Source organism: Lontra canadensis, unplaced genomic scaffold (assembly GCF_010015895.1).
Source record: "Lontra canadensis isolate GAN:19392208 unplaced genomic scaffold, GSC_riverotter_1.0 scaffold82, whole genome shotgun sequence".
Taxonomy (NCBI): Eukaryota; Metazoa; Chordata; class Mammalia; order Carnivora; family Mustelidae; genus Lontra; species Lontra canadensis.
The window spans coordinates 696,617-722,239 of record NW_022631076.1 but is presented as its reverse complement, the minus strand read 5'-3'; the positions used below and the strand labels follow the sequence as shown (position 1 = coordinate 722,239).

The 25,623-nt window shown below is 40.2% G+C and overlaps 1 protein-coding gene, 1 long non-coding RNA gene and 1 pseudogene across 3 annotated transcripts in view; 1 reads left to right on the top strand and 2 right to left on the bottom strand.

The window, feature by feature from the left end:
• MALT1 (MALT1 paracaspase) overlaps positions 1–25,623 on the top strand; it is a 56,942-nt gene that overhangs the window by 17,347 nt on the left and 13,972 nt on the right. Inside the window, exons 3-10 of one of the 2 annotated variants that reach the window (XM_032882403.1) lie at positions 2,782–2,903; positions 7,714–7,873; positions 9,976–10,154; positions 10,708–10,804; positions 11,537–11,569; positions 14,448–14,474; positions 16,415–16,447; positions 22,129–22,332. In XM_032882403.1, the coding sequence (XP_032738294.1) occupies positions 2,782–2,903; positions 7,714–7,873; positions 9,976–10,154; positions 10,708–10,804; positions 11,537–11,569; positions 14,448–14,474; positions 16,415–16,447; positions 22,129–22,332 (855 nt within the window). The remainder of the gene's footprint in view (positions 1–2,781; positions 2,904–7,713; positions 7,874–9,975; positions 10,155–10,707; positions 10,805–11,536; positions 11,570–14,447; positions 14,475–16,414; positions 16,448–22,128; positions 22,333–25,623) is intronic. The other variant, XM_032882404.1, reaches the window with a different exon arrangement.
• On the bottom strand, positions 2,078–8,547 carry LOC116882182. The gene is made up of 3 exons (XR_004385573.1): positions 8,524–8,547; positions 7,352–7,356; positions 2,078–2,150 (listed from the first exon to the last, which is right to left on the bottom strand). It is a non-coding gene; the product is annotated as an uncharacterized LOC116882182 (long non-coding RNA).
• On the bottom strand, positions 3,499–3,970 carry LOC116882181 (annotated as a pseudogene).

Genomic DNA, 25,623 nt, shown 5'->3' with positions numbered 1-25,623 from the left:
GCCAGTGTAGATGGAGCAAGGAGGATGGGAGGGGACGAGGTTAGAGAGGTCAGTTTGTGTAAGACCTGACTGCTGAGGAGTGTAGATTTTATTCAAAGTACAATAGGTTAGTCAAGGGTTTTAACCAGAGCAGTGGTACAGATTAATTTATGTTTTATTTGATTTTATTTATTTACTTTTAGAGTGTGAGTGGAGGGGAGGGGAGAGGGAGAGAGAGAGAATCTCAAGCAGACTCCCCACTGAGCGTGGAGCCCATGGCAGGGCTCCATCTCACAACCCTGAGATCATGACCTGAGCCAGAATTGTAAGTGGGATGCTCAACCAGCTGAGCCACCCAGGCAGCCTGGATTAATTTATGTTTTAAAGAAACATTGGGCTGCTGGTTGGAAGCAAGGACACCAGTTTGCAGGCTGTAACATAGTTTCGTCACAGCTGACGGTGGCTTGGGTTAAGATCCATGGCACTGACGATGTGGAGACTGGGAAAAGCAGAACTGGCAGGACTTGCAGAGAAGTTGCACGTGGAAACTGAGGAAGAAAAGAGGGATTCGGGAGGCATTGCTAAGTTTTTGTTCTGAGTAACTGGATACATGGGGACAGACTGAGAAGGGACGACACGGGTCTCATGCTGGAGTAGATTTTGTTTCTGAGGAATCTGGGACATGTTAAGTTGGAGATGGCTAGAAGACATCCACATTTTAAAGCCCATTTAGCTACAAATCCTCCATTCTTCAGATTTATATTCCCTTCTTTTGTTGTTACAGCTTTTTTTTCTTTTTTATCACACATAAACTTTGAAAATCAGAATCTTTGTATCTAGAAATTGTGACCCTAAGTCTCTCGTGGCTAAAGAATGGCATTGGGAGCCTTAAACGCAATGCTGTGAATTTGCCTGCCAAAGTGAGAGCGCTCATCCCATTTTCTGTCTTTACAGTGTCCTTTCAAACAACATATACTACGGGTTCCAGAACTATTACTTCTTCTATACTATGCTAACTTGGCATCAACATAAAGAACTAATGAATAGGAAAGTTCTCCCTTGGTAAACATTTTAAATTCTTTTTTGAGAGGCTCTACTCTCTTTACTAAAGATTTTCTAGGGTTTCTCCACACCCTCAAATGTAATAGGTATGCAATAAATGTTTATTCATTTTGGATTTTGGTTTTGGTATCTTTCTGGACTGGTTTCACATACCTATTTTACCTTATATACTGTTTTTGTCCTGGAAAGGTTAGTATCTCTGAGGTACTAAGATTGCTATTATTGGACTAACTCCTCTTCAACTATAATCTTGTTTTGTTCCTTTGGCTTGGTGGCTTATGGAGGAAAAAGTTAGGAGATCATATTCAGGATAGATGAGGAAAGAAAATAAAACTAGGTACAGGGAATTACATTTTACAAGTTTTTGGTTTTTTTTTTTTAAGATTTTATTTATTTGAGAGAGAGAGAAAGAGAGCATGAGAGGAGAGAGGTCAGTGGGAGAAGCAAACTCCCTGCCGAGCAGGGAGCCCGATGTGGGACTTGATCCCGGGACTCCAGGATCATGACCTGAGCCGAAGACAGTTGCCCAACCAACTGAGCCACACAGGTGCCCCTTACATTTTACAAGTTTTAACGATCTTTTCTTCTTCCTTCCTAGAAGCCAGCTAACCCAGTTTTATATATTACGTAGAGTTTCCTAACTCTACATAACGTAGAGTTTCCTAACCTTGGTTTCTTTTGTGTCGGTTATGTGTTGCCTCATAATAAATTACCTGAAAACCCAAAGCTTAGTATAAAAACCATTTATTACTTCACACAGTTTCTGAGGCTAGGAACCTGGAAATGGCTTAGTTGGCTGGTTTTGGCTCTGGTTTTGGCCTCTGATGAGGTGGGGGCAAGCTGTTGGGGCAGAGCTTCAGCTGTCTGGTCTGACTAGAGTTGAACCGTCTACTTCCTGGGTGGTTCACTTACATGGCCACTGGCAGGAGGCCCAGGTTTCTTCCCTTATCACTCAGGCCTCCCACAGGGCTGCTTGAGTGTCCTAATGACATGGCAGCAGGCTTCTGCAGAGGGAGTAATTGAGAGGGAGATAGCGGTGGGGGTGAAGGGGAAGCAGTGAGAAGGTAGTTCCATAATTGACTTGGGATTTTCTTTAAAGCTGTCCCAAGCTTTGGTGCTGATAGTCATTTTTCAGATGAGAAAAATTTTTTCATAAAAAAATTTTTCATATGTTGCATTTATATCCTGCTGTTCTCTTTCTGTGCCTTTCTGTGTACGGAGTGATTTTCATTTGAATGCTAAGTCACAGCTCTGAAATAAATGTGTCTTGAAGACATTTTCAGTGGCCACCCCTTGCAACAGTGCTCCTAAGTCCGTTGAAGTGCCAGCCACGTGAGCGTTTATGACCGAGTACTTGAAGAGCTGGCGCTGAGAGCCCCGTTCTGGCTACTGTCTAGCAGACGTCGCTCATAAGGTGCATCCTGATTTCAGAGGGGTTAGAATATAAAAAAAATATTTCTAAGAATTGAAGAAAGATGACAAACAGTTTTCTCCCCAGCCATGGGGCGTATAGTAGATCAAAGTCTTCTGGGGATGAATTTCTTTCCTCTTGGTTTTACAAAGCCTGGAACTCGCAGATGCATAATCTGATGGGGAAGGAGATATGAATGGGCAGTTTACAACTAGGATGAATATACAGGTTATTTCCAAAATGCTTTTTGGTTTTTTTGGTTTCAGAAATATAAACAAGGAAAACCTCTTTTCTGTGACTTTATTTAATCTTTTTTTTTTTTTTTAAAGGAATAAAGATCACTGTCAACCCAGAGTCAAAGGCAGTTTTGGCTGGACAGTTTGTCAAACTGTGTTGCCGGGCAACTGGACATCCGTTTGTACAATATCAATGGTTTAAAATGAATAAAGAGGTAACTTTTTAAATGTATTTTACTTCCCTTGTCATAAGAGAGAATGATAACAAATTATTTAACATCATTATCCTCAGTGTGTTTTTTGGAATTTTGATCTGATAGACTTGGCTGTGTTATTGCTGAAGTAGTCAATAACCATTATTTTGGTAAGGCAGTTCTGAAAGTTGTCTTATAAAAAAATGGTAAGCAGGGCACCTGGGTGGCCCAGTCCATTAAGCATCTGCCTTCGGCTCAGGTCATGATCTCATGGTCCTGGGATTGAGCCCCACATCGGGCTCCCAGCTCAGCAGGGAGTCTGCCTCTCTCCCTGTCCCTGCTCATGTGCTCTCTTTCTCTCTGTCACTCTCTCAAATAAATAAAATCTTTTTTAAAAATTGGTAAGCAGTGATAAAATCGATTCTCTAAACTCTAGAAATTATGGAAAATCAGGATTATTTAGAACAACAGTGTTAACAAATAGTATCTATCACCAATACATTCTAACATACACAAAAATCCTTAACAAAAAATTATGTTCCAACCAAAATCTCTCTCTTTTTTTTTCTTTTTGAACAATGACTTTATTTTCTTTGGTGGTGTGTGCCCTCTAGTCTCAGAACTTCCGGAATTGCTCTTTGGTGCCAGCAGCCTGGGTCACTTTGAGCACTCTGAAGCACACAGTCTTGCTCCAGGGCCGACACTCACCCACTGTGACAGTATTGCCCATCTGGACATCCCTGAAGCAGGGGGACAGGTGTACAGACATATTCTAGTGGTCTTCCTCCAAGCAATTATACTTTCATATGGGGTAGAGGACATCTCGGTGGATGACAGTGGTTTTCTGTATCTTCATCTTGATCACACTAGACAGAATCTGCCCTCGGATAGAGACATTACCAGTGAAAGGGCATTTCTTGTCAGTGTAGGACTATCAATGACCTCCTTAGGGATCTTGAAACCTATACCAAAGTTTTTATGGTATTGTAAGAGCTTCTGTTTGCCAATTCTCCAAGCAAGTTCCTCTTCTTATTTTGAAAGGTAGTTGGCTGCTTTGGGTAAGCACCCTCAATATCAATGTCCACCATCTTCCCAACCACCTGGAAAAAGAAAACCAAAATCTTTAATTAAAAGATTTTTAAGGTGCCATGGAAGGCTAATGGAAGATTCCACTTAACTATTATATCAAAAGATTTAGGCTATTGTGGTAGATTCCAAAGTAAAATTCAGGCTGGTGGAGGGGAGCATTATTCTTTTACCACCCAACAAATAATTTAAAATCCCATACTGGAATTCTTTTTTCTTATAAGTTCTTTGAGCTACTCTGCATACTGAGTGTTTCCCACTGGCTCTCCCGTGTTGTGTCTCACTTTGGTGGGCTTCTCTCTTCTCCCACTCCACCTGCCCCTAACCCCCTCCCTCCTAGACTGTACCTTGAAACCCCATACTTTTTTCATCCTGTTAGTCAAATAACTAAGCTTTCATCCAAACTCAGTGCTAAGTCTACATTTGCAAACCTGAAACTAAGTTAAAGAGCCATTCTAAGATCATGATCTTTCCTTTAATGGGATCATCCCATGCCTTAGAAGAAATGTGTGGTCTTATATTTTTTTATTTCCATCCCTTATACACAGGTAAGGGAGAGCAGCTGAACTGTAGTAAAAGGTTGCATGTAGGCTTTGGTGCTAGCCAGGCCTGTGTTAGAACCCTGAGTGTCATTCTTTGTAATATGAATTCCTATCATCCAGGATTATAAGAAGTTAAGGCAGGATGTTTCATGTACCTAGGTTTTCAGGAGATGGTAACTAAAGTTATTTATAACATGTTCTCAATTGCAGAGTTGCTTTTATCTTAATAAATGCCTTTCAAAAAGGAAGAAGTAACAGATAAAACTTGCTATATTAAGCATATCATTTGTAAAATGTGCCCTGATTTGAGAAAGGTAAAAATGTCGGGGGTGGGAGTACTTCTTAGATTTGAAGAGTTGTAATAGATTTTATATATTTATTTATTTATTTTTAAAGATTTTATTTATTTATTTGAGAGAGAGAGAGATCACAAGTAGGCAGAGCAGCAGGCAGAGAGAGAGGAAGGGAAGCAGGCTCCCCGCTGAGCAGAGAGCCCGATGCGGGGCCTTATCCCAGGACCCTGAGATCATGACCTGAGCTGAAGACAGATGCTTAACCTACTGAGCCACCCAGGCGCCCCAAGAGTTGTAATAGATTTTAAAGCACTCACTATGTCGAGTTTTGTCAGACTACCTTTATGGCCATAGGGTTATTTTAAGATGTATTCATTTAACAAGTACTTGATGAGCGCCTGTTTTGTGCAAGGCCTTGATCTAAGGCCATGGTGAGGAAACACTGACACACAGCGTCCTGTCCTCCCACCTCAGTGGGGAGAGACAGCAAACAAATAGGAGAATCCTTTGAGTTAAGAACTATGAGGAAAATCAGCCGAGTGATCTAAAGTTAGAAGCCACTAACTGTCTTAAGCAGGAGAAGTAACATGATAGGATTTATGTGTTTAAGACACAAAGCTGCTGCTTGGAGGAGAAGCAAGAGAAAGCAGAAAGACCAGTTAGCTCATGCCTTTGCTAGACTGGAAATAGTGGCAGGGTGATGGAGAAGGAGCAGAGTGTTTGATCAGGTGATTGTGGTGGGGGAGTGGACCACACCTGACTGGTTAGAGGTGGAGCATGAAGAAAAGGAAGAGGGATCAAGGATGATGCCTGGATTTTTTACAGAAGCATCTGGGGGAGTATCATGTCCTGAGGTGTTGAAGATTGGGAAAGAAATGATTTAAGGAGAAAATTCAAGGATTTCGTTTTAGGTGCATTAAGTTCAAAATGCCCTCTAGACAGCTCCATGAATCAGATGGGATATCCGGAGAGCCTTTGAAAGTTTATGTTACGGAAAACAAACCAGTAAAGAGACTAAGAAGAACCTGTAAGAGAGATGGGAGGAAATCCGGCAGAGAATGGTATAAAGCCTAAAAGGAAAAGTATTTCAAGAAAAAAAGGGTAGTTAGCATCTCCAGTGCTGCTGAGAGGAGAGGGTGCGAGTCAAGGAAGGCTTGTTTGGGTTTTTTACTTACTTAAGATACAAAGGACTAGAGTTTGTTTTCGAGAGTGATGCAATAAAAGAGAAATAGATGGTAAAGCGGAGAGAAAATTGCAGGAGCCAGGTCAGAGAGGGTGGGATTGACAAGAGAGGAAAAAGCTTTCCCCTGCCCTCTTATGTTCATTCTGTGGGTGCCTGTGACTTAACTGACAAAATACAGATTGACAAGAGAAAAAGTTCATTCGTATGGGAACTTCCAAAGGAAGTAGCTCCATGACTGGTTAAAGTTAGAGCCTTCCATACCTAATTTAGTAGGAAAAAGGGAGGAGGGAGAAAGGCCCCTATGAGAGGAACAGACGGGTTTCTTTAAGAAATGAAAAGGGGTTTCTGGAAGAATAAACAGGAGATAAGGTTTGACGGGATTATTCATGCAGGGCAAGTGGTCTTCCCGTCTTCATCACGGCCATAAAACCCTCCTGGAGAGGGGATTTGTAGTAGGTTTATTCTTGGTGGATAAAGCCACCCTGAAGAAGGAATTTATGGTAGCCTCATTTCCCAGAAGTGTTTAGTTTTAGTCAGACAGGGGAGTCTCTGAGAAGGCTGCTTTCTACACCTTTCTGATAGAGAAATTACCAGTTGATCCCAGATGTCTGCAGCTTGAACTAGTCTGCATACCAGGTCTGAGGTTCTGAGTGGATCCCCACAGATCCTAAGCCCACGTAGCCTTTGCTAGGAAGACGCATTTTCCATTTTAACGGAGAGAAGAGAGCAGTTACAAGGAGATACATAGATAGCTTTGTGACTTGGTGGCAGGAAGAGGAGAATTTCTCTCTGAAGTCGGTGGCTATGAGAAGCAGGATTGATTGTATTAGGTTTGAGGAGAGACAAAACAGAGGAGAGACATTAACAGTCTGGGGGAAAGCAGACTTAGTACATTAACGTGGTGTCAAGGGTGGCCTGCCATCCTAGTTGTCAAATCTTCGCAGAAGACTATTGCTTTGGTGCAGGTTCTGAGTGGCTGAGAGTGGAATTCAGTTGGTCGGGGTTTGGAGCGAGAGGGATGCTCTTGAAAGGGAGCTCCTGTAATCAAAGAAGGCACTCGACTAAGCCCCTTGGCAGTGTGCCAGAAGCAGGTGGAATTTACAAATTGATGAGAGCAGCAAAGGTGAAAAACCCTTATGTGGTGACCAGAGCCCTGGTGGAGAGCTTGGGAAACCCTTGGGTGACCATTTCTTCCCATCACTGACGTGTTGTCCATAGCCCTTCTCAGCCCAGACCCTGAAAGAAGAGTGGTGGTTCAGTAGTCTGTCCTCTTATGGAATTTTGCAGATGAGAAAATGGGGTCTCAAGGTCAAATAACTTGCTTATGTACTCACAGCTAATTGGGCCAGAACTGAAATGAATAACCAGGCCTAACTTTCTATGTTACTTATAAATTTGCCATCGTAGATTCTTTAAATACCAATGATTTGAACAGTTTTAAATGACGGAACAGGTACTTTTCTGTTAGTTTTTGGAAGATCTGTGGGAGAGAGCTTACTTAACTTTCCAGTTAATGGATTTGTAAGAGTGTGGATTTCTAAGACTTCAGTCTTAAATTATTCAAAATGTTTGTTTTTTTTTTTAAGTAAAAAATATTTTAGAACTGGGGGGAAAATATGCTTTTCAGGTCTCCAGAGAAATCGACATTTTTTTGCACGGCACATTTTTACAAGTCGTGTTGTTTTGATGAGTCATTCATTTACATTCTCTTGCTGATTCTTTTGCAGATTCCAAACGGAAATGCATCAGAACTTATTTTTAACACAGTGCATGTAAAAGATGCAGGCTTTTATGTCTGTCGGGTTAATAATAATTTCACCTTTGAATTCAGCCAGTGGTCACAACTGGATGTTTGTGATATCACTGAAGTAACAGGAAGCTTCCAGGGTAAGTGGTAAATTAAGTTGAATATTGGAGTAGGAATTGCCTTATTTTGTTTTGAATGTTTACTTGAATTTCACAGTATCACAAATGGGACCGGAAGCTCACGTACGTACTTAATCACCAGTAGAAGATCACCATCTGTTCCGACTTCATCCCATGTGCTATGATCCCTTCTCTGCAGACATCTACACATGCAGATGTCTTAGGCCAGACCTGCTGCTGGCCTCTGGGAACATCCCTCGTGTTTCTTTCTATGCTGTATGTCTTTTTCCCAACTGTTGTATCACTCTGGCAAGATCGTGTTGTGGAATAAAACCTCTGAAGTTGCCTTTGACATGAAAGGACAGGTAGTGTACCATTGCCTTCAATAAAGCATTTCACCATACTGGTTTTCTCCTCTCTCTCATCCATCTTTTTGGGCCAGTAACTACTACTGATTTAAAAAATATACCTGTTCTAAAGAGTAGCTATCAGATGTTATTTTCTGTATTCACACTCACAGTCGAGACCTATATTCTTTGTTATTTTGGCAGACAGAAAGAATAGGTGGGAAACAAACTTTCTGTTAGCTCTCTATCTCCATTCTTCTTTCTCAGTTTAGCTCTTCTACACCTAAATAAATAATCTCTAAAAATAGTCATTTTTAGGTGCACCTGGGTGGCTCAGTGGGTTAAGCCTCTGCCTTCAGCTAAGGTCATGATCTCAGAGTCCTGGCATCAAGCCTCTCATCAGGCTCTCTGCTCAGCGGGGAGCCTGCTTCCCCCTCTCTCTCTGCCTACTTGTGATCTCTCTCTCTCTCTCTCTGTCAAATAAATAAATAAAATCTTTTTTTAAAAATAGTCATTTTTAAACAAGGGAATTATTTATATCTTTCTAGAATATTTCTCTGTGTGTAATGAACATTAATATGTTTATAAATTAAATCCTGTTCATTTAGCAAAGACTGGTTACCTGCACTGTGTGAGACCCTGAGTTTCGTGATAGAGACTTAATATTGTGTTAACACTGACAAGTCCTGCTTCTTCGAGAACCTTAGAGCAACACATGAGTGTTCAGTAAATAACACTTTCTGGGGACGTCTGGGTGGCTCAGTCAGTTAAGCATTGGACCCTTGATTTTGGCTCAGGTCATGATCTCAGGGTTATGAGACTGAACCCTGTGTTGGGCTCTGCACTGAGCATGGAGTCTGTTTAAGATTCTCTCTCCCCTTCTCCTCTCCCACCCTCCATGGATGCACACACACACATGCTCTCTCTGACTCGCTAACTCTCTCTTTAAAATAAATAAATCTTTAAAAAATATAGTAATAATGCTTTCTGGTGTCTGCTTCAGGAAGAAGTGCTAGTGGTCATCCATCCGTATTTATTTCATGCAAATAGCAAAACTCCTTCTTTTAATGTGTTAAATCACACGGCAGAATGTAGAACTTCCCGTGTTGAATGTGAACATCACTCAAGATGTTAATAAGTTGTTTGCCCCCACCAAGAATCTGTGGCCAAACACGTGTGGAAACCACCTGAACTATTTTGTCCTTTTAAATACACCCAAAACAGGGCTCCTGGGTGGCTCAGTTGGTTAAGCCACTGCTTTCGGCTCAGGTCATGATCCCAAAGTCCGGGGATCGAGTCCCGCATCGGGCTTCCAGCTCCACAGGGAGTCTGCTTCTCCCTCTGATCTTTGCCCCTCTCATGCTCTCTCTCATTCTGTCTCTCTCTGAAATAAATAAATAAAATCTTAAAAAAAAAAAATTAAATACACCAAAGCATACTAACACTTAAAGCCCTGAGAAGCCTTAAAAAAACAGAAGGAGAAAACCCTGAGAAGTCCTGCAATAAAAAAATCTGTTTAACTTTGTTTAACCCAGAATTTTCTAAACGTACTTGTCTGCAGCATCCTTTTATCCACAGCACATCTAGTATTTTTAAAAGTGTCACACTTCCATGAAACATAGTTTTAGGAGGTAATGTTAAGGATAATAAAAAATATTAGCTTGAAAACACCTTTTTTGGTTTTTTTGTTTGTTTTAGCTGAAGGAGAGAAATTTTTCTTACTAACCTAGAAATTTTATTTATGTTCATTGATTTTTTTTTTTTTTTTAATTTAAGGAAGTGTGGATGGCGTCTCTGAATCCAGGTTGCAAATCTGCGTTGAACCAAGGTCCCAAAAGCTGACGCCCGGCAACACGTTGGTCTTACAGTGTGTTGCTGTCGGAAGCCCCATTCCTCACTACCAGTGGTTCAAAAATGAATCACCATTACTACATGAGACCAAAAAGCTATACATGGTAAGAAGTTGGTCATTTGGGTATTTTTTGTGTTGATATATAAAATAAGTAGTATAATTGAAAATTAAGACAAACATTAAATTTCATATTCGTTGGGGTATTTTAATGTTTACCTTATTTTCAGTTCTAGTCTCTTGTTATTCAGTATTAACTCATCCTTATATTCACAAAAGTTCTGGAATAAAACACTAGCCCACATGTAAGGGCTTACAGTAAAATGTCAGATGGGGCACCTGGCTGGCTCAGTCCGTGGAGTGTGTAGCTCTTCATTATGAGGTTATGAGTTTAAGGCCTGTGCTGGGTGGAGAGAGGACTCCAAAATAAAATCCTTAAAATGTCCAGTAGTACTACACCTAACTCACCATTATTAGAATCATTGTATCATTTGCCTGCTAATGTTTAATCTAATAAATGGAAATAATCTAATGTCTAAAGTCCACTAAAAGGTTCTAGGTTTTTTTCCTAATTCAAAATAAGTTTCTCTCCAAGCCAGTTAAAATTAAATTGAAAGCAAATGTGTGTGTGTGTATGTGTGTTCTGATATTGATAACAGGTACCTTATGTGGATCTGGAACATCAGGGAACCTACTGGTGTCATGTATATAATGATCGAGACAGTCAAGATAGCAAGAAGGTAGAAATCATCATAGGTAAGCCATCTTACTCAGTGTTCTGTCAAGTGGAGTATAAGGTACATAAAATGAAACATTAAAGCAATGGAAATTCTGCTTTTTATCCCATTCTATTTAGTGTCATGTTAAATAGCCAGTTATCTTTTTTATATAGAAATTTGAGAGAATACGTACTGAACTCACATTCATAAACATTTGTGGCAAAAAAAGTTTTAAAACTTTAGTTACAAAAAACTTGATTTAAGTGGGAAAAGATTCTTATTAAAGCACTTTTAAGGGGTGCCTGGGTGGCTCAGAGGGTTAAGGCCTCTGCCTTCGGCTCAGGTCATGATCCCAGGGTCCTGGGATCGAGCCCCGCATCGGGCTCTCTACTTGGCAGGGAGCCTGCTTCCTCCTCTCTCTCTGCCTGCCTTTCTGCCTACTTGTGGTCTCTGTCTGTCAAATAAAATAAATAAAATCTTTAAAAAAAATTAAAATTTAAAAAAAAACACTTTTAAAAACCAAGCATCACAGACATGGAAAGGAAAGAATGATCATTCACTAACAGTCCCATTATAAAGTTCATAATGTGGGAGTTTGCTCTGTTTAAGCCTAATGCATTTATAGTTCGGTTGTCAGCAGTAGGAGGGTTGATGCATATGTTGGTTTGCCAACATATTTCTATGACATTCGTTTCTTTGTTTACCTGATGGCTGCCGTTCCTAAGATCATGAATTACAGTATGTTCACATTTGTTTTCTCTGGAACAAGGAAGAACAGATGAGGCAGTGGAGTGCACTGAAGGTAGTGTAATCCTTTGATTTGAAACCACATATCCTGCATGCTGGTTCCCTGGGGATTGGTGGTGGTCTAGCCTGCTGCGCGCAGTGATGGAAAAAATACTAGCTATAAGAAAGTAATTTCACTGAGTCTCAGGATTTGTAAATTGCCAGGGATGCTGTTAAACCAACACATTAATAAAGTATCTAATTTTCCATTGACTTTCTATTGCAAATAAGAATAGCATTTCTGTACATCTTATGAATAGAGAAATTTTACAATTTATTCTTAATGTTAATTTTTATCTTTATAAAATTTGTTTAAAAAAATGGAAAGCTGTACTATCATGGATAATCATTTAAGATTTTAGCCACCCTTTTAGCCACCATTATATGCTGTTCAAATGCGAATGTGGCTTCTTTGAGAGTTTCAGGACAGGCAATTTCTTGTTAAACATATGTTTTATCAAGTACCTAATATTACTATTTCAGCATGAAATTAGTAACCATTTTTCGAAACTACAAGTCTATAGATTAATCTACTGTATCATCTTTACAATAATATATATAAAGAACTGGAAAATTGTTTCAACATAAGCTTTTAAATTTGTTTTAATTACTCAAAGATTGTACATAAGTTTTAATGAGTAAATTTTAATACTTAAGTTACCTTCCCTTAATACATCACATTGTTTTACAGAATTTGATTTGTAGATAGCAAAGTATTTTTTCAATTTCTGCTTCTTTAAAATATTACATAATCTTGGGGTCTACTTGGGTAAAGTAAAAAAAAAAAGTTAAATCTTTTGTTTCCTGGGTTTTCCTGTCTTTTGTATCTGTATGGTGTCACACTGATATACTGTCATTACTGTTTTTGTCCTAATGCATACTTTTGAACAGGAATTCTCTAGCGTAAAGGGGATTCCAATCCTGTTGTCTATAGAGGCCTTACAGGAGGGAGGCTATGTGAAGAAATCCTAACAAGCTCCTCTAACTTCTCTTACTTCGTTTTTGCCTAATTGCATGATTTTTAAACTTTCCAAAGTTGGGTATTTCTAAGAACAAATACAAACTAGCACTGCTGTTTGGCTTCAGGGTGATGCATGGAAATTACTGCCTTGCTGTGCTATTTCTTCACCTGATTTTCTCTCTAGTTTTTACAGTAGCAAACACACTGTCAAATTCTAATTTTCACATCAACCTTTCAGCCCGCTTAGAGATGAAGATCCAACTATGAAACTACTTCTCAAATGGGAGAATTAGAGCCAACTTTTCTTTCTAAAAAAGTGTAAAATTTGAGATGTTTTATAATTAATGGATTGACGCATACCATTTACAGTGTCCTATAGCATATCTTTTTTTTTTAACCTGCAGAACATATTACTTATTTCACTTTGTGTATTTTGTTAAAGATATTTGGCCAGGACAAAAGATGGGGATTAAATAAGTGAAGCTCAGGAGTTTTTTTTGGGCAGTAAAACTATTCTGTATGATCATTATAATGGTGAATACATGTATGCAAGTCATTTAGTAGGAGGTCAGGGGAGGGGGGATTCCCAGGATGGAATGCAGAATGTGACCAAAGAATCTAAATGCGTTACAAATGTATGCAGCAGCGTCAGTGAAGAGGGGAAGGAAGAATAAGGTGCTGACCTAAGTAACTAGAAATGAATGCAGTCTATGAGAAAAGAGGCCAGAGAAATTGTACGGAGCCCTGTACAATTTGATGATGCTCTTCCGTTGACTTTACATAGCAGATAAGAATAAGTTCCTCTGTGACATCTTAGCAACAGCATAATATTTCTAATTTATTGTTAGTGTTAATTTGCATCTTAAGATTTGTAAAGGAAAAAGAGATGGCTGTAGTGTCATGGGTATTTGCTTAGATGATTTTATCTGTCCTTTAGCCGGAGAGTACGGGTTAATGATTCTGAAACCACTGTACCTCCAAACACACATTCCACCAGTCTGAGCATGAGAAAAGCATCAACTAATCCAAAGTGAGAGACTTTCCACAAAATCCCTACCAGTAACCTTCACAGCTGCCAAGGCCATCAGAAGCAGGGAAAGCCTCCAACGGTCACAACAAAGAGCCCGAGGAGACATAAGAAAATGTAATGTGTTCTGCATGGGGTCCCAGAGGAAAAAAAGGACATTAATGGTTCATTAGTTGTGACAAATACACCTTACGCTCACCTTACGCCCTACTAAACAGAAGATGTTAAAGTAGGGAGGCTGGGTATAGGTGTATACAGGAACTCTTCTTTACTGTCTTCACATTAATTCTATAAATCTCAAACTATTTTAAAACTAAAAGTTTATTTAAAAAGAAAAAATCAGGGCTGCCTGGGTGGCTCAGTGGGTTAGGCCTCTGCCTTCAGCTCAGGTCCTGATCTCAGGGTTCTGGGATCAGGTCCCACATCAGGCTCTCTGCTAGGCAGGGAGCCTGCCTCCTCCTCTCTCTCTCTCTCTCTCTCTACTTGTGATCTCTCTCTCTGTCAAATAGATAAAATCTTTAAAAAAAAAAAAAAAAGAAAAAAAAATCATAGGAGATTATTTCTTAGTTTCACGAAGTTTACCATTGAGGCCACAGACCTATTCTATTCTAAAAGGCCAGAATATCTAAAACTTTGAAGAAACAATGAATGAGTCCATTCAGCTTTTTGTCACTTAATGGAAAAAGCGATAGCTCAGAAGTCCTGCACCAAATCCACAGTAGCATCCTTTCATGCTTAGTAGTGGCATGGCTTCTCCATGAAGGCATTTGACAAGTTCTAAACTAATGAAATATTATAACCTGATTTAATAGCTCGAAACCTACTTCTCTGATTAGTCTTACTATTTGTGCTAAATTGGCTGTTCAATGATTTAAAACTAATCTATTTTCTCTAACTTCATTTTAGATGAATTAAATAATCTTGGACATCCTGGTGAGTAAGACAAACAACACATTAGCTTGACTACAATAACTAGATATTCTTTTGCTATAATAATACTAGTAAATTTTTTCTTTATTAAAATAATACAATTTAGGGTTGAAATTAGTACTTACATGAGGGATAATTTCATGCGAGTGAAAATATTAAAAATATTCTAGATTATAAGACTACAGAAAAATAAATATACTGCAGCTACAGAAAATATCAATGTATATTTTCATCATTGTGTATGATCTATGTCATAAAAAGGCAGTTAACGGAGTGCCTTTGTCTGAAGTACAAGGGGTGTGAGTGAGCATCGTTGGTGCCGTGCAGAGAAATAGGTGGCCATGGACCACCAAGAGACAGACAGCAGAGGCGCCAGGGTGACTCAGTCAGTTAAGCATCTGCCTTCGCTGCAAGTAATGATCCTGGGGTCCTGGGATCGAGCCCCACTTCAGGCCCCTTGCTCAGCAGGGAGCCTGCTTCTCTGTCTTCCTGACACCCACCCCCCACTCATGCTATCGCTATCTCCCTCTCTCTCTCAAATAAATAAAATTAAAAAAGAAAAAAGACTCACTGCAGAAGTATTCATCATGTTGGCCAGTTTTAATCTGATTTTGAACAGATGAAACTAAAGGGAAAGCCTCAGCTGTGATGAAAGGCGTAGTAATACTGAGGACCTTGTAAAGACGAGGGTATCAGCATGGGCCCGAGATCCTGAAAGGCAGTGATGGAACCTGGGAGGATACTCTGAAACTAACCCTTCCCCGAGCAGTGAAGAAGGCAGTTACATCATTTAATACTTACAGCGATCCTTCGTATTCCCACTATGTTATTTCTCATTATTTTAGCACCATAACTGGTCTGCTTAGTTTCGTGCCCATATTTTACTAATAAACATCTGTTACCGTCAGTGATGATCAGTCTGTGCCATTACACAGATGCTAATGAGACAACCTGGAAGGCCTCCGTTACCCGTGTGCTGTCCTGCGGCGGAGCTCTTGGGGACGTGTGCTTCAGACATCCAGACCCATGCAGTGATGTAGCTAGCTGTTTCTCTTAGTCTAGTTAGAATCCTCCTTTCCTAAGTTGGTCTCTTATTTCTTGCTGTACAGCGAACATTGTGAAAACTATCAGGAAAACTTCTGCAAGAAACCACCAATAAGCTTCTAAGATGTTCCTGGCCCTCACTTTTATTATATCCTTATACAACAGGAATCAAGAGATGCCCCCAACACTAAGTCTTTGAAAAAAAGAATTTTTTTAAATGAACTTTTAATATTTTAATAGACTACAATAATTAGATATAATATTAAGAATGCAAAAAGAGTTATCCTGTCTATAATAGAAGACACACTACTGACTCAACCCCCATCTTTTCCTGCATCTTTTGCTGCATGGTCCTCAGGATGGGAGGTTTTTCATTTTATGTGTGTAGATGGCAAAGAACGAGGGCTGTGGAGTGAGACTAGCTCAGTTACTTCGAGCAAATGACTCAATCCCTCTGTGCCTCAGAGTCCTTGTCTGTATAGTGGAGGAAGTGTGAACCTCATAGACAAGGTGAGGCTTACTTAAATCCATTATATTTGAAGTGCATAGAATAGTACCAGGCAAGCCTTTAGCAGCTGCTAACCATTCCTGCCACTGCTTAATACCACCACCCACCATTTCCAGACTGAGTTCTCCCTAGCATATTAAGGATTACTACCCGAGCTGTGGTCATTAATTACTGAAAACATTCCCCTGTCCTGATTCTACTCTGTCCATGCAGGTATGTTTATCAAGAATCTGAAAATACTAAAATTATTAGTTAGCTGTTAGGAAACCACAGTCTGTCTTTTGATGCTGCTGATGTTATTTTTCCTTGTGTCCGTGTGTCTTTAACCCTGCTGATATTTGTATCATGGACAGTAACACCTTCTCTTTTTTATATTTTTATGTTTTTGTAGACAATAAAGAGCAAACAGCTGATCAGCCTTTGGGTGAGTAGAGCTTTGAAATGCTTGGTCAAGGGCTACCTAGGTGGCTTATTCGTCAGTTAAGTGTGTGACTCACACTTGATTGAGCTGAGGGCTCAATCTCAGGGTCAAGAGTTCAAACCCCACGCCCCACTGGGCACCACGCCTACTTAACAAATAAATTAATTAAATGCTTGGTCAAAATAGGGGCTCCTGGGTGGCTCATTCAGTTGGCCGTCCAACTCCTGGTTTCAGCTCAGGTTGTGACTCACAGAATCTGCTTGAGATTCTCTCTCTCCTTTCCTTCTGCCCTCCCCACCCGACTTGCAAGCTTTCTCCCTCTCTCTCTCTCTCTCAAGATTTTATTTATTTGTTTATTTAACAGAGAGATAGAGAGCACATGTAGCGAGCAGAGGGAGAGGGGAAAGCAGGCTTTCTGCTGAGCAGGGAGACCGATGCAGGGCTTGATGCCAGGACCCTGGGATCATGACCCGAGCTGAAGACAGCTGCTTAACAATTGAGCCACCCAGGTGCCCACCCCCCAAAATGAATAAATAAAAACTTTTTTAAAGTAAGTAAATAGGGGCTGCTGAGTGACTCAGTCAAGTCATTAAGCATCTGCCGTTGGCTCAGGTCATGATCCCAGGGTCCTGGGATTGAGCCCCACATCAGGCTCCCTGCTCAGCGGAAAGCCTGCTTCTCCCTCTCCTATTTATCTTGCTTGTGTTCCCTCTCTTTCTGTCTCTCTCTGTCGAATAAATAAAATCCTTTTAAAAAATAAATGAATAAGGAAAATAAAATACTTGGTCAAAATGCGACATTATAATGCTTTTATGATGGTCATGAAGAGATTTAAGACATTTTAATTTGACATTATAAATATTTAAATGACAGTGAGACCAAATGTTTTATTTTGGATATTTGTAAAAGAAGTTGTAAACAGGGAGCTGAAAAAGATGATGAATTCAGTTTCTGGGACCTAGTCACCTTCTAGGGAATGATTTTGTTTTGGCAGCATGTATACAACTAGGTAAACAGGAAACTTAACCTGTTACACAGAAGCGGTTAATGCTGTCTCTTAGTGAGGTTAGAGGTGGGAGAAGCCGCAGAGAGGTTGCAATGCTAGCAGCTTTATGAAAAGTAGAGGGGCACCTGGCTGGCTCAGTCAGTGGAGCTTGCGACTCTTGATCTCAGGGTTATGAGTTCAAGCCCCACCTTGTGTTTAGAGATACTTAAAAGATCTGAAAGAAAACGATGACTAGAAGGACCTTCCAGACAGGAAGCATGACATCGCAGTCACAGCATTGTAGAGAGTGAGCCAGTGTGCTATCTTGTGGGAACTGCAAGTCACACACAGTCTTGGAGCACAAAGAGAAAGTGGGAGAGAAGGTGGAGGACGCCAGCCCTTGAGGAGCCCATTTCTCATGGAAGCCACTAGAAGGAAACTTGTGGATAGAGGCCTGTGACTTGTCTCTGAAAGGCCAGTCTTGTATGGACGGAAAAAGTAAACTGGAGGGAGACGATGTTTTGGTTAGGAGAAAAATTCAGAGACTGTTGCAGTAGTCGAGGTCAGAAATCATGGGAATCCAAACTAGGATAGTACCAATGCGAACGCAGAAGACAGAGCTGACTTAGAAGACCTTTAGGTGATGGAATCAGTAAGCTGTTCTCATTGCCTTGCTATAGGGCATAAAAAGTAGAGAGGAATCACCAGGCCTGCTTGGATTGCTGGTTGGCCCACTAGGTGGGCCAACCTAACCAAGAGCTCACTGAGTTCAAGAATACAGAATGGAAAGCAAGATTCAGAGGCTAGATGACTATCCGTTTAGGACCTAACCTTCTTGAGGTATTTGAGCACATCGAGGTGAAGATGTACAGTGGGCAGTTGTGGACATGGATCTGGAGCTTGAAGGGGGCGGCCAGGGCTAGGGCTAGTGGTAGAGTTAAGAGCCTCCTCAGCACAGAGATGGAAATTCAAACCAAGCGGTGGCATACATGAGATTACCACAGGCCACAGAGAAACGGGCACAAACTGGGTAACCTTTATGTGTGTGGGGGTGGTGGGGTGGGAAGGGCAGTCCATACAGTATTTTTTAACAGAATCAGTCATCACTAACCAGGTGTTATATCAAAATTTAGATTGCTAGGTTCTTTTGAGGGGTAGCTGTGCTAAATAGTGGCTACTCCCTTAAAAGGGGCTTGTACTCCTCTGTCTTCCCGTTCATTGTACAACCTTAGGCCTACTTCACTTTCCCTCCCCTTCCCCATCCTCACCTCCTTACCCGTGTGGTCTTGCCGTATACCTAATTTTTTTTCTTTCCATGGTGTCTGGGCCTCAAAAGTGGGAGTCGTCCAGATTTCCTAAGGTTTAGATGAACTGGCAGGTATCACACCAAACTGTGTTGTTCAGAGAAAATCAGTCACAGGGCAGCCCAGATTCAGGGTGGGAGCTGGGATGCGGGTCTGTACCCTTGAGGGCAAGGAAGGATAGCATGGCTCCTTGGAGGTCGCTGCCTTCTACCGCATCTGGAGAGGTAGGCTTGGACTTTACTTTGTAGGATGTAGAGATTAAAAGGTTTTGTGCAGACCAACAAGGACTGTATATTCCATCAGATTTGATGCTAATACTCAATTTTTGATAGTCAACAGGTTTTTTTACTTAACAAATACCTAAATAGCACTTGATCTGCACCAGGTTCCTTTCCATGTAGTTAAGAATATTATTTATTTTGGATGATACATAATTACAGGTGGAATTAATACTGTAGCATTGTACCGGTTTTTGCAGAATACATTGCATTAAGCTTTGGAAGATGCCTGGGATCCTCTAGTTAAAATATCTTTCTGAAGTGGTTTTATTATTCTGTTGCTTAATCAACTGGCATTTTTGTTTCCTTTTTCCAATAAATGGTTTGTGTTCAAGAAGTTGTGGGTGGCTCTTACAGTAAGTGTTTTTTTTTCTTCAGAAGATTTCTTCCATCTATTTTATCACTTGCAAACCATCACGAATTGCTTATGTAGTTGCTATTTTGAAATTGTCTTTGATTCCTTGCCCTTATCTCCCCCACTTCGCATTTTACCGCTTCGTTCTCTGTGGTATCTCTAAAGTCTGGCTTTTCCTTTTCCTCTCTACAACCAATTCCTGGAATGGGTCTTTGTCATCTCTTATATTGACCACTGTGGTCTGCATCTCTATTCCAAATGCACCCCAGTTGGCCTTCCGTTCAGGAACTGTTCACAAGCAGGTTGGGCAAGGTAAGATTTGCTTACCTATCATCTTTATTACCATTACACTCAAGAAAATGCTCTAAGACATTTTAGGAATTGGCTGTTAACTGTCATTGGGGAAGATTGTTTTAAAGAGCGCTGGCCACTGCTGCTACACATATTTTGAGCCACATAGTTCTTGAATTATTGAACCTTGGCCTTCTGTAAACTGTACCGACTGTTTTTTCTAAACAGATGACTAAATCCATGAATAAAGAATTGACATTAGCAAAAACATGCGTAATTTGAAAACTGGTCTTTTTTCCCTAGATGCCAGTGATTTTTTTTTCTGTTGTATTTCTTATAATTGTTTTTTGCCAGTAAAACTTAGTCTAGGACAGATAATAGAATTAAATTATAATATTCCATCAAAAAAACTCTAATTTACAGACACTTTACTGCCTGCATAACTTTGGGAACCACATGGTTTGTGTGAGGCAGAGACACACATTCTCTTACTTTCCCCAGTCTGAGGTACATTGTGCCGAATCTGTCACTGTATGGACGGGCCTAAATTCTGATGGGGTTGATGGGCTCACAGAAAGTGCACTGAGAATTTTTTTTCTGTGGATTAGTCAGCTAAGTTTGCCATGCAGTGGGTACTTTGGTCTAAGAGCACAGATCTAGTTTATTTAAGAAGAAGGTTTTTTTAAAAGGCAATGTTAAGTTTCATACTGCCTCCTATTGAATTCTATCCTGAGTGTCCTCAACTTTTCCAGTGATTTTTAGAACTAAAGGCAGTTCAGTAGAAGCTTTATGTCTGAAACTTTGTGTTTAAAGTAGTCTTGATAATTGACCTTTTCTTTTAGATAAAAGATAATCATTCATGTAGGCCTTGAAGTGACTTTTACTGAATTAGAAATGTTCAAGTATCATTTCAGTTTTTTTTCTAAAATATGTTTACTCATTAGAATAAGCAACTTGAGGTATGTGCTATGGTGAGTGCCGTGAAGTGTGTAAACCTGGCGACTCACAGACCTGTACCCCTGGGGATAAAAATATATGTTTATAAAAAATAAAAATTAAAAAAAAAAAAGTATAAGCAACTTGCAAGAAGCCCCTAAGACTGTGAATGTAGAATAAAGATACCATGACAAGAAAGGATTGAGGCTTCTCACAAAGTGGGTGTTCTTTCACTCTGAGAGCCCCATTTTAGAGTTGGCACAGGTTTTTCTCCAGACCTGGCTTAACACTAGACTTAAGTCTTCTGTGGAAAGAAATTTCACCAAAGAGTTTTCATCAATTTAATGATTTAAAACATCTGAAATTCAATTCCATATTGCAGACATCAAGTCAGCAACGGGATTATTTATGCCTGTTTCAGTCATGAGAGTAGTCTTCATGATAATTTATAAAGAAACTACTGAGCAGCATTAAGCGACAGAGGTTGGTCATCCAGCCCTGGCCTGTGTCAGTCGGCGGCTCCTCAGCCGGTTTGGTGATGGCCTGTCGGCTGCTCCCCTACAGCCTTCTGTGTGGTTCACACCAGAACCTGTGCTGCCTGTCCCCGCCGTGGCCCTCCGCTGTCCTCCCAACGTGGCTCGGTCTCCAATCTCTATACACTAACCCCAGACTAGCAAAGCTGTGGTTGTGGGGACCCGCCCTCTACAGCCATTTCAGGACACGCTCTACACGTGGTAAAGCTAGCTGGCACTTTCTAAGGCATCGATTTGGGTCTGTTTGGCCCTAAGAAACAGAGAAATGCCTTGTATGAGGGTACGTCTTTGAGCAACGTCTCTGCACTAAGGTCAGAAAATAAACTATTAAGATAGTCATACAAAAGGTCTTCACATATCCCTAAGGTCAGGGGATTTTTTTTTTTTTTTTTTTTTTTTTTTAAAGAAGCCGAAGGGAGATAGCACATCAACTGACAAAATACAGATAGAGTTCTTGTTAAGTCCCTGCTTTCCTCTCCTCTTTGGTTTTCCCCTTGTTTGCTCTGATGAGAATTTGTTCTGTTCCTCTTTTTGGTAATTCTTTTGGTTTTAGCATCTTCCACAGTTAGTAAAACAGAACCTAATTTGATGGGAACCCAGTTACTAACATTGCTTGTTTAAATTTTCTCTAAAAGTCTAGTTGAATATCCTTTTCTTTTGTTGTAACTCAATAAAAGTATAAATTTAGTATTTGTTACCATGAGGCTTCATATGAGTCATAAATATCCTTTGCCTGGTTCTCGAAAGCATTGATAAGTTTCAGTTGTTTGATTTATCAACCTGTGTTCCTCAGTATACTACAGGAAGTGGTCTACATATAGTATATATGCTATATACTATATAAAGTTGTCTGCTAAATAAAATAATTCTAGGATAAAATTAAAAATGAGATCTTATTTGTAAAGCATATGTTTTATTATATTTATACCATTTCCATAGGTTTTTACTTTAATCTTTATATCCTCCTCTAAATGCCCCCTCTTCTTTTTTTTTTTTTAACAGCAAAGGACAAGGTTGCTCTTTTGATAGGAAATATGAATTACTGGGAGCACCCCAAGCTTAAAGCGCCATTGGTGGATGTGTATGAATTGACCAACTTGTTACGACAACTAGATTTCAAAGTTGTTTCACTGTTGGATCTCACTGAGTATGAGATGCGAAATGCTGTGGATGAATTTTTACTACTTTTAGACAAAGGAGTATATGGTAAGATATTTATAATCTTGGTTTTTATAATTATCCACTTGTTACTATACAAGTTAGGTTAAGAGACAAAAATCAGAGAACGGTATGGTAAACACATCCAGCTGAAGTTTGTGAATGAATTGTTTGTGAATTAATTTTACAACTGAAATTGTGAAAATGATGGATTTAATCTTCATTCTGTAGTTCCATGTGAACAATTAGCTCAGTGTCCTTTCATGTCGCTTATTTTATCAAAACAATATTGTTCTTACTAGAATTTTTTTCCTGTCTTGATTTTGTGTTTTATTGATAAGAGCTGAAGTACAGTGAAGCTCAGTGACCAAATGGCACATCGTATACACATATATGTAGCATCCTGCTGTGTGTGTGTGTGTGTAGTACAAAGGGAACCAAGTGTGCATTCTGTATGTTTTAATCTCCTTCTAACTATAGCCTAGTATTTTCTAGTCCTTTAACAGGAACTAGAATTTAGCAAGAATATATTGGTGAATGAAGCATATGAAAGCAATTTGTAAACAAAATCTCTGTACAAACATAGAGGTGGGCCCCCACAGAAATTCTAATGGTAAATTTGTAATGATTTTACTCATTCTCTCATTTAAATGTGAAGAACACCACAAATATGGTAAAGATTTTTTAAAGAGACAGAATATGCTGTCAGTAGTAAGTGATTTCTTTGGTAAGTTGCTTCTTGTAATGGGTAGAAGCACACACGGAAGGCCAGCCGGCGGGCTTCTCGGAGCTGCTATCCCCCAGGCTGTGCGTGCGGTGATACTGTGCGGTCACATGTGACTGCCAGCCAAGTGGCATCCCCGGGCCTGTTGTTAGGCATGCTGGTGTTGAAGTATCAGATTAGCTTCTGTGTCTTTCCAATTATTTTACTTCAATAATTTCTAAGTTTATTTTTTTTAAAGATTTTATTTGTTTACTTGAGAGAGAGAGAGCATGAGAGGGGAGAAGGTCAGAGGAAGAAGCAGACTCCCTGCAGAGCTGGGAGCCCGATGTGGGGCTTGATCCCAGGACTCCAGTATCACAACCTGAGCGGAAGGCAGTGGTTCAACACACTGAGCCACCCAGCCACCCCAATAATTTCTAAGTTTAACCTTTCATTTATAGTTAGACTGATATGATGAAGTGGGCTTGGTGGAATTGCTAATGGGTCTCGAAGGAGAATTTTTAACGGAAGAAAAAACTTTTCTTTCCCCAAGATTCAGCATGTCACTGTATATGGGATGGGGAGAATCTTAAAATCTTATTTAAATGAGTTTCCTCTTAAATAAAATAATAGGATTACAGTTGTAACACAAATAAATCAACAAAGTAAATATCTCAAATTTGGGATTTCAACTCTTACGTTGATGTTGTAATAATATAACCTTGTTTATGAGTGTGTAGAGTGGTAGCTCTGGGTGAGGACATTCATTTTTCTTATGAAAATATGGTAGAATATACTGTACAAATGTGCCTTCTTGGTAATTGCTTAATATGTTTTTAGTCTAGATTAAGATGGTGTTTTGAGGGGCACCTGGGTGGCTCACTGGGTTAAGCCTTCAGCTCAGGTCATGATCTCAGGGTCCTGCAATGGAGCCCCGCATCAGGCTCTCTGCTCAGTGGGGAGCCTGCCTCCCCCTCTCTCTGCCAACTTGTGATACCTCTCTGTCAAATAAATAAATACAATATTCTTTTAAAAAGATAGTGTTTTGATTCTTTTTATTGCATTTAATTTATCTCTGTTTATAAAGTACCCGGAAAGGCTTCTAAAGCATCACTGAAAGGAATGAGACAAAAGGGAAAAATAATTAGCCAACTTAGGGTTTAGGTTGGTAAAGTAGTTGATAAAGATTTATTTATTTAAGGGGGGGAATGCGGGGGAAGGGGCAAAGGAGAGAGATTCTTCAGCAGACTCCGTGCTGAGCACAGAACCTTGTGTAAGCCTCGATCTCAACGACCCTGAGATCAGGACCGAAGCTGAAACCAAGAGTTGGATGCTTAACTGATGGAGCCACCCAGGCATCCCAAAAGCTAGGTGGCTTTTAAATCCTACTGATTGGTGTCTTAACAGGGTGACTGCTTTATATTTTCAAGTATTGTGAATATGCTAAACATCAGGCATATTTGCATGAAATGTCAAGTGGGGTAGAGGCTCACGGGGAGGCGCTTCTCCTGCACCTTTACCTCCAGTTGGCAGCCCCAGGTCACGGCTAGTATCCCGTGGGGGAGGGGGCCGAGGCAGAGCGCAGCAAATCCAGCGTGAACAACTGCAGAGAGGGAAAGCATATGCACTCAAGTTTATGTCCTTTTATATCCTGTTGCCCGTGGGTTTGTAAAAGAAGCAAAAACTGCAACAGAACAGATAATAGGTAATTCACTCTTAAAACAGATATAAACTTAAAAAACACTCTAAGAGCAGGAATAACTGATTTCTGCTACGTGTCCTTGCAGACAAATGGAGATAAAGATTTCCAGTTGCCATATGTAGCTGTGGTAGGGAGTAACTGTTTGGCTTGATATCTCCCCCACCTTGTGCCTTTCTACCCTCATCGCTTGCGGTGGCTTCGCCGTGCTTTTGTAGAGGAGGATGTTGAAGGAGGCTGGTCAGAATACGGCCAAAGCCTTACTTACTCTAGAGGAGTCGTTCGGCTCCCCGGAGCTGAGTGGCGAAGCAGGGGGGCCTCGAGTAAGCTCACCCGGGTCCGACGCTCTGGCCTTTCTGCTGACCGGTGTGTAACTAGAACCAAGTTAGTTAACTTTCATAAGCCTAAAAAGACTTACGAAGTGGTAGACTAACATAATGAGGTGATTGTCGAATAAATAAGATAAAATAATTATCCCGGTGTCTGGCCCACTATTGTTGTAATTTCCTGAATTCCACTTTCCTTCACTTTACGTGGAGATTTGAACCCGGTGGCATTCCACATCAGACCTCAACTAGAGAAACCGGGCTTCCATGTTGTTGCATATTAAGGTACAGCCTCAGATTCCTTTTTTTTATATAAAAAAATGGAGGTTTTAAGATGATCGTAATAGTGAGGCCATGAATAACCAGTACACGGATGGTTTGTATTTTCTGAGAGTAAAGTTACTAGAAAGACAGCGGTAGTTACCACGAGACAGTGCAGTGGGAGCACAGCCCGGCCGGCATCCAGATTCTGGCCCTGTCATTCTTCGTCATTGTTTACAGTGTTTCCGTCTGTAAAAGAGGGACGGTAATATTACCTCCCTGGTTATGAGAGATGTCTTGTAAGGATCATAGGAGATGATAACCGTATAGTTAAAGCACTTTTTTGTGTG